A 9,173-nucleotide genomic window follows, 5' to 3' on the forward strand; every position below is an offset into this window, starting at 1 on the left:
ACACACACACAGAGAGAGATTTATTGGGCGGCGTAGAGGATGTAGTCTTACAATGGAAAGGCCAAGAATAATCAGTACTTGTTCAGTCCACGAGGCTGGATGTCTCTGCAGTCCTAGCTCTGGTTTTCAGTCTAAGTTGGAGTCTTCCTGCAGCAACAGGATGAACAACTTGCCAACAAGAGTTTGGACAAGCAGGCAAAATGCAAAAGGCTGCCACTAGAAGGTGCCACTCAGATTTAGGGCGGGTCTTCCCACCTCCGCTGATGCAATCAAGAAAATCCCTCACAGGCATGCCTAGCTGCTTGGGTTTAAGTTGATTTCAAACAAACAAGATTAGGCATCAGAGCCAGGCTTATCAAATTCTCAGGAGCAGAAATCTATGTGTTTATCCTCGGTGCCCACAGTTCTCAATCAATAGGAACAGGTTTCCACTCATGTTGGCTTATTTCTCTTTATACCAGCTTGAAATATCTCTGGGTCTATTTTCCCAAAGTATAAGAGGGAAATTGTAGGTTTGAGAGAAAAACTGTAACCCCAAGCAAGGTCCAGAGCAAGGAATTCTGGGAGGGCATAGAGACATTGCTCTGTAAAGCTTCTCAGAGGGGTAGCAGCTCACCTGCTTCCCAGGGACACAGAGGCCTTGTCTTAGTGCTTTCAAGGTATAGGGAAGTGCTTCCCCCAGCTCGGAAGTGGGCAGGCCCTAGCTGTAGCTGGTCAGTTTACCCTGGGTCCCCTAATCTCAGAACCCTGGAAGCCCTGTGGTTGGCACTCTGGCTCTCTGGTTTGCTCCTTCAGATGACCCCTTAAACGGCCAGCTTGCTCCAAGGGGCTGTGCCCTTCCTAGGGACCAAAGTCTGGAGATAGTAAGTCTTTGATATGCATATGACTTTTTGGAGAAGCGTTTGCTCTAGAAAAACTAGAGGCTCCCTGGTTGCTTTTTTGCACAGATAATTCAACCACCTCCTCTGACCTTACACACGGTGAGGCTCAGTTTTGCCCTTTTTTTTTTTATTTTTTATTTTATTTTATTTTTGGTTTTTGGTTTTTCGGTTTTTTAAGACAGGGTTTCTCTGTGTAATAGCCCTGGCTGTGCTGGAACTCTGTACACCAGGTTGGCCTAGAACTCACAGAGATCTGCCTGCCCATGCCTCCTGAGTGCTGGAATTAAAGGCGTGCACCACCACCACCCAGCCGGTTTTGCCTTGTCTCGTGTACCATCTTTAGAAGGTACTTAGCAGCACCTTCTGCTGTGAGGGACGTTGTGGGGAGATGCTTCTTCACAGGCTGTCCAGCAGGACCCTGAAAGAGGGACCCCTGAAGCCCTCGCCCCCTGCTAACTGTGTGTCCCACAGGTCGTGGGCAGCATGGACGCACACCCCAACCGCTACTGCGCCACCGTGCGTGTCCAGCAGCACCGACAGGAGATCATCCAGGACCTGGCTGCCATGGTCCGGGAGCTGCTCATCCAGTTCTACAAGTCGACCCGCTTCAAGCCCACCCGCATCATCTTCTACAGAGATGGCGTCTCTGAGGGCCAGTTCCAGCAGGTGGGCTGCACTCAGCTGTCTTCCCGGCCTTTGCTGATTGTCTGGTCACAGTGTGGAAGGCAGATTAGGGGTTCAAGCTATGCCATATGAGATTCTGGGGCCCGTGATGGGGGAAGACAGGGGTGCAGCTGCAGATGTAAGCTCGGGCTTATATAGGTGAGGGTGGAACCAAGCCAAGGAATATGAGAATTGGGTTTGGGGTCCAATGACAGCTTGGAGCTCTTTGAAGATAGTGTTCGGGGACCAATACAGTGGGATTGGAGAGCTGTAGGCCTCATAAGTGCCCAGGACAGTGAGAGGAGGGCCTTGCAGATACTCCAGCCAAACTTCAGTAGCAGTATGAGCCCGCTATGGCCTGGAACTCGAGGAGCTGCTGCCCTGGGGTTCCCCTGCTGGTCAGGGCTACTTCTCTCTCCACCTCACCCTAGTCTAAGGTCTGAAGGGCTTGAGAATCTGCTTGTCTTCATCACAGGCTGATGACATACAACAGAGGACATGTGCGTTTGCCTTCCTATCCGGGGTGCAAGCTGCAGCTCTTCCTTTTCAGAACAGATACTCGTGGCTCCTGGGAAGGAGTACACTGTCAGCCTCGGCCCTTCCTGGCCAAGCCTCCAGAGCTGTGCTCTGCAAGAGCCTTGGTGTCAGCCTCCACGGTGTACGCCATGACCCAGAGCCCCGCTGCCTCTGCGTAGAGCTTTCTGTACTCGCAGGCTTTCCAAGTCCTCCTCTTTGGTAGCGAGGTTGGACCTGCCTTTCTCAGCTCTACCCCTCAGAGAATCCCAGATTCCCCACAGCTGAATTGTCTGCACTAGAATTCTAGACACACTTTTGAAGCATTGTAAACAGTGTTTGATTGAGACTGTTAAATCTGGCCAGGCATGGTAGCACATACCTTTAATCCCAGCACTCATGAGGCAGAGGCAGGCGGATCTCTGTGAGTTCCAGTCCAGCCAGGGCAGTGTGGTAAGATGTTGTCTCAGAAAGAAAGGGGGGAGAGGAGAGAGACAGAGCACTGAAGAGCAGCTTGGCCACGTATATCTGCAGTTCCAGCCACTCTGGAATCTTGGGTGGGAAGATTGCTTGAGCCAAGGCCTTGAGGCTAAGCTGAGCAGCATGGGGAGACACTATCTCAACCAAAGTCCGAGTACCCATCTATGTACTGCCATTCTGTCCCAGGACACCTTCACTTTCAGGGCTGACAGTTGACAGGTGGACGGAATGGCTGTTGCTGAGTGTGCCGTTTGGTGCCTCAGCCAAAGAGCTCAGGTCTGACTCAAGACAGTGTTTGCTCCATGTGTCTTTCCTGTCCTCTCAGCAAGCAAGTGACAAATGGCTCGGTTGTCCACGTCCACGAGTCTTCACAGTGCTGTTTACTGAGCACTGTGAGAATATAATGAGAACATTGTGGATCCCATGCCAAGCAGTTTTGTGCGCTTTCTAGTTTTAACCATAAAACCTGGGTGCCCTCGGTCTCCATGTAGATAAAAGTTGGGCCATAATTTTTATTATCAAATCTATATAAACTAGAGTTGTCTGGGAAAGGGGAACCTCAGGAAGTTATCTCAATTAGCTTGGCCTGTCAGCATTGTATCTGTGGGACATTTTCATATTGCTACTTGATGTAGGCGGGCACAGTCTACTGTGGGCGGTACCATCCCCAGACAAGTGGGCCTGGGTTATATGAGGAAGCTAGCTGAGCTGAGTATACTGGTGCATCCTTTTAATCCCAGCACTGGGGAGGCAGAGGAGGTAGATCTCTGTGAATTCAAGGCTATCTTTGTCTACATAGTGAGTTACAGGCTAATCAGAATAAACAAAAATGAGAGACAGAGCGCAAGCCAGCGAGTAGCATTCTTCCATGTTTTCTGTTGAGTTCGTGCCCTTACTTTGCTCAGTGATGGGCTGTGGTCTGGAAGTATAAGCTAGATGTAAGATACACCCTCTTCTCTCCCACGTTGGCCTTTGGAGTCTTTTTATCAGAGCAGCAGAATGAAACCAGGCAAGCTGGCTGGCAGAAGGCAGAGGGGTGCCCCTGGCCTAGCGCAGGCTAAGCTGCCTACAGAGCAAGGCCCCTAATGGCTGCCCCCTCCTGCAGGTCCTCCATCATGAGCTGCTGGCCATCCGAGAGGCCTGCATCAAGCTGGAGAAGGACTATCAGCCGGGGATCACGTTCATCGTGGTGCAGAAGCGCCACCACACACGCCTCTTCTGCACAGACAAGAATGAGCGGGTGAGTCCCAGCCCTGTGGCTGTCACAGTCTGGGGAGACTGTTCTGAGAGGCAGGGCTTCCTGAGGATCCAGGCTCAGGTGTCTAGCAAGACCCCCCTGGCTTTGGTGAGGGAAGTCCAGGCATGAAATGTCATGTATCTGATCAGTGATCTAGAGGTGTTTCAGTGACAAAAGTGTCAGAACTCATGGCAATTCCAGTGAATAAACCCGGGTCTCTGTGCTTGCGTGGCATGCACTGTACTGACTAAGCCATCCTCCCATACCCAGAAACGTGTTTTCTGTGCTTCACCCAGAAGGGCAGGACTTCGGGGTGTCTACCAGACCTTGAAGCCAGCACTGTGAGTCCAGACCCATCCGCTAGGATCACCACACTCTGTTGCATGGTGGTCATTGCGGTTCAGCTCTGCCCCATGGCCTCCTCCAGGGTGGCCCAGTGTTTGTCTGTGGGGAGACTGAGGTGTACCTTGCCACAGTGAAAGGAACCCCTCAGCAATACAGTACTATAGCTATGTTCTCCAATGCTATATCCTAAAATGACATGAAGAAAAAAGACCAACGAAAGCTTACAGGACCTCGGGGGGAAATTGACGAGTACAGTAGCACACAGGTGGATGTTGCGGCACACCTCTGTCAGAACCTGAAACAGGCGAGCGTGGGTGGGAGCAGGGCCTGGAGATGGTGAGAAGACTCACATGGGAGGACCAGGAAGCCTCGGGTGGTTTCTAAACCTTAATCTCGTAGAAACCATATGTTTTGATCATTATGCAAATGAAGTTTAAGAAAGCTTGACACTTTCACTTGGCTGCCCGTAGCTCATGCATTACAGATAGAACAAAGAGAAAAACTACAGAGCACTCAAATGGTTTCATACCAAATCAGCTCAGCCCGCAGACTTGAGTGCACTGATTATAAAATGAGAAATGGCCCTGCAGACCATGAAAGGAAGCTGTGGAGCTCCCAGCCCCGTGTCTCTGTTGCCGGAGGAGGTATTAGTGCCTGGAGACAGCTTCCCTCCCCCAGCATGGGCACTAATAAGAAAGGAGTGAGGATGGCGTGTGCAGGAGGGAGAGGACCCCCTCCATGGAAGCAGAGGAGACAGGCGACGGCATTTCCTCACAGACAGTGACACTTAGCCGGAGAATTTTGAAATGTGTCGCAGATGCTTATGGAGTTATGTATATTTACAAAATCATCTCCGGAGCTAAAACCCACAAATTTTTTTTTTTAAGTCACCCATGCTGGAAGTCTTAGGGCCCAGAAAGCTTGACAGGCAGATTTCCTACACAGACCTCGGCTGTGGATCCTCACAAAACGTGGCAGAGGACGGTAAAGGAGTAAGAACACACATTTTAAAAACAACCAACAAAGCTTGTGCCGTTGTAGAAAGGAGGGGTTATTTACCACGTCATAACACAAAGTGTGGACAGGCGTGGGCAGTGACTGAGATCCAGGTCAGAGGCTCCAAGGCAGCATGTCCACTCCCCAGCCATGAGGTGTTGTGTCTCCTCCTGTTTCCCTGGTCCTGCCTCCAAGGATAAGGCTGTTGGAGGCCTGACCAGAGGACATGGCACCCCGTCCATTTCAAGAGGAAATGCCCACGCTGGTGATGGGAGTACAGATCCATCACCAGCTTGGAACACGATTCTGACAGTTTCTGTGTCCGTCCTGCCAAAATAAGAAATGACCTGGGTGTTCAAGGAGATTGTGTATGGGAATTGTTTACCTGAGCATAGTGACAGGCCTGTCACCCGGCACTCAGGAGGCTGAAGTAGGAGGATTGCCATGAGTTGAGTCCAGTCTACAATACTCTGTGAGTTCTAGTCCAGCCTGGGGTACAACATGAGACCCTGTCTATAAATAATCAATAGAGGGATTTTATGGCATTATTGTTTGTGCTAGCAAGAAAAGCACGAAAGTAACCACACCCAGCAGAATCTCTGTGTGTTTTGTATGTATAATTGAAATATTTTTAGCTCAGCACAGTGGTGCCCAGTGCAGTTCTAGCACTTGGGAGGTGGAGTTGGGGACATCAGGATTGGTCTCATGCTTAGCCACATAGAGAGTTGGAGCATAGCCTATTTTATTGGCATCTGTTTAATGCAGATCCTTCAGTAAACAGACTGCTTGATGGTAGCATCCGGATGCAGTGTGAACAATAACCGCAGTCCGAGTTAAGCTCTGCCCCCCACCCTGCCGCACCTGATGAGCGCTCTGTGTTGTTGCAGGTTGGGAAGAGTGGGAACATTCCAGCAGGCACAACTGTAGACACCAAAATCACCCATCCAACTGAGTTTGACTTCTACCTGTGCAGCCATGCCGGCATCCAGGTAAGAAGGGCGGCTCCATTTGACAATCAGGGATGTTTGGGATGTTGTCATACATTTGGGGTGTGTTGTGAGTATGCCCATGGGGCTCCAGGTCATGCTGTGGCCAGGAGAGGTGGGTTCTTGCCCAGGTACCAGAAGACTGGGTCAGACACTGGGAAAGAAGAAGTAGGAAGGAACCCGTGTGGAAGTAGGTGTGGTAAGACCAAGGCGGAAGAGACAGTGATGGTCAAGGCCAAGGGGTGTGGAGTGTTCTATTCTGGCAGCTAGTGAGCTAGAAGTGAGCTAGACTACAGGAAGCCACTGTGGTTGGGGCCTGGAGAGCACATGTCCAGCTGCAAGCTACCAATAAAATCCCGGGACAAGGAAAGTACTGGAATGCTCTGTGGCTCCTGTAGAAGGCAGCAGTCTGCTGTCTCCCTGATGCTAGAGTAGGTCTTTGAAGACTGGCTAATAGAGGGTAGGCAGAGAGGAGCCACCACCCTTTCTGCTAGGCACATGCCACTCTTCCTTGCAGGAGACTCTGGAGGGGAAAAAAGGCCATCAAATATTTCCAACTCCCACTTTTTAAATGTTAATATTAATATGTGGCTTTGATGGGAGATTTTTTTTTTCTTGGTACGATAAATAAAACATTGTAGAATACCTAATATATCCAGGGGGCATTGTCTTTCAATCAGCCCCTTCTAAAATGTTCTTTATTTTTTATTGCGACATCAGATGAATATTTATGGGGCGTGGGGCACAGTGTGATGTTTTAACACAGGTATACAGCCTGTGATGGGAGTGGAGCACCCTTCACACCCATCAGTCACCTCAGACTTTGATCAGTTCTCTGTATTAGAAACAGTGAAAATCTTCTCTGCTGGCTGTCTTGAGTCACGGCCACATTTACTGTTACTCTGTGAGCTGTGCATAGTCATGTTTGCCTGTCCTTCCAGTCCCAAAGAAGCCAAGACTGGAGACTGTTGAGTGGCGGGTCAGCCTAGATTAATGTTGTAAGCAAGGCCTGGTTGGAGGGCGGGGGAAGGTCTTAGCTGTGATTTTCCTGTATGTAAGTACACACATGTATAATCGATTTTAGAGTATGGGGCTTTTAAAATGGATGGCTCTGAGGATTGAAGACAGGGTGTTTCTCTTTTACTGAGGATGGCCTCCAATTGGACTCCTCCTTCCTCAGCCTCCCAAGAGCTGGGCTCCCAGGCATGTGCCACCATGCCTGTCTTAACAGGAATAATTAATGATTGTTGTGGTTCCTGGGAAAGGTCTCACGGTGATTGTTCCTGGCCCTCTGACCTCTCCCAGGGGACAAGCCGTCCTTCTCACTACCACGTGCTCTGGGATGACAATCGATTCTCTTCGGACGAGCTGCAGATCCTGACATACCAGCTGTGTCACACCTACGTGCGCTGCACGCGCTCCGTGTCCATACCTGCGCCAGCATACTACGCTCACCTGGTGGCCTTCCGCGCCAGGTACCACCTGGTGGATAAAGAACATGACAGGTAAGTGTCGTACCTGGGAGGCGGTTGAGACGAGGCTGGTTTCTTATAGGTGTTGAGGAATGCCTTCCATGGAGGAGAGCGACTGTCTCCTTGGCCATCTGTCAGCCCTGTGGCCATAGCCATGCCTCTTTCCATGCATGTGTCTGGTTCCTGTTCTTGGATTGGTGTCCAGTAATGACTGTGTGCATTGTGTCTTCCTCTGCAGCGCTGAAGGAAGCCATACCTCTGGGCAGAGCAATGGGCGAGATCACCAAGCGCTGGCCAAAGCGGTCCAGGTCCACCAGGACACACTGCGTACCATGTACTTTGCTTGACATGTTGTAGTGTTTAGCGATTGTGTACCAAGTTGGATTCACACGAGACCAGCTACACTCAGACCAACAGATGCCCAGCCCCTTCGTGACAGCCAGCATCGAACATGAGACGTCTTTGGTTTTATTAGATCCTCCATTTTCCAGAATGCCTTCCGTCCCAGATTTCAAACATGGATTTTGAGCTGCAGGCCTGTATTGAGACCCCATTGTAGGAAACATGGTTGCCAAAACCCATAAGCTGCTCACTGAAAGAGTCCCATGTTTCCTAAAAACAAAATAACAACAACAAAATGTCCTAAAACCAGTCTGTGAACTCTCAGGGCTTTAAAACATTAATTTATTCGGTCATTCGATTACTCGTTTTAAACACCTGATTCTCAATGAAATCGATGGGCTCCACCTAGCTGTGAAGGCTCTGAGCGTGACAGCCACGCCATCACCATTGGGGTTTTAAAGCCTGGCCCTAAGAAGTTGTCACTAATGTTCAGTTCTAAGGGACGCCATGTGCCCTGCAGCCCCAGGGCAGATGGCTGCTAGGTGTCCATGGTGTCTCTTGCCTGCCACTGCCTGCCCTCGAGGCCTGAACGAAGGCATAGTGGCAGCGGACCGTCACGTGTGTCTACAGCAGTGACAGGTCCGAGAGATTGGCAGACAAGTGCCATTTTGATAAAAATTTATTTAAAAAGAGAAAAAAAGACAATATACTGACAGTCTAATCATAAGATTTGTCCTGTGGGACTGTGACATTTATTTTCCAAAGTTTCTAAAGAATACGGGTCTGTGGTGATAAATACAGTACAATCTTTTTTCACTGTTATGTCTTTAATGTAAGAGAAGAATATATATATCTGGTTTGCAGTATTAATGTGCTAGGTAGATGCTGTTTTCCTTTTGTTGACTATGGGGTGCTTCTTGGGACCTGGTTCACATATCAGGAGCTGTTCGGAGCCTGGAGACAGGCCACCTCTTGTGGCTTTTAGTGCTTAAGTAGAGGAATATGCAACTGGCTTCACGTGACAGCGATGCGCCCTTCCTTCTCCTCCCCCCGCCCCCAGTGTGGACTGTGTAGCCTGTACCTCTGGGAAGGACAGCGTGCTTGCCAGTAATTTGCCGCCCTCCCTGCCTCCTCCATGTGTGTCGCTCAGCCGATGAAGCACAAATGGAATTTATTTATTCTTCCATTGCTGGGAACGAGTTCACGGACGAGCGTACCTCTCTCGGTGTACAGTTCTGGAAGGTGGGTTTTGTAGGCT

At 49.9% G+C, this 9,173-nt stretch overlaps 1 protein-coding gene across 1 annotated transcript in view; it reads left to right on the forward strand.

The window, feature by feature from the left end:
• Ago2 (argonaute RISC catalytic component 2) overlaps nt 1-8,781 on the forward strand; it is an 80,659-nt gene extending 71,878 nt beyond the window's left edge. The window contains exons 15-19 of the mRNA XM_059248121.1: nt 1,353-1,547; nt 3,643-3,777; nt 6,003-6,104; nt 7,407-7,606; nt 7,812-8,781. Of these exons, the coding sequence (XP_059104104.1) occupies nt 1,353-1,547; nt 3,643-3,777; nt 6,003-6,104; nt 7,407-7,606; nt 7,812-7,920 (741 nt within the window). The 3' untranslated portion in view covers nt 7,921-8,781. The remainder of the gene's footprint in view (nt 1-1,352; nt 1,548-3,642; nt 3,778-6,002; nt 6,105-7,406; nt 7,607-7,811) is intronic.
• Nucleotides 8,782-9,173: the final 392 nt, after the last annotated feature.

This window comes from Peromyscus eremicus, chromosome 20, assembly GCF_949786415.1.
Source record: "Peromyscus eremicus chromosome 20, PerEre_H2_v1, whole genome shotgun sequence".
Lineage (NCBI taxonomy): Eukaryota > Metazoa > Chordata > Mammalia > Rodentia > Cricetidae > Peromyscus > Peromyscus eremicus.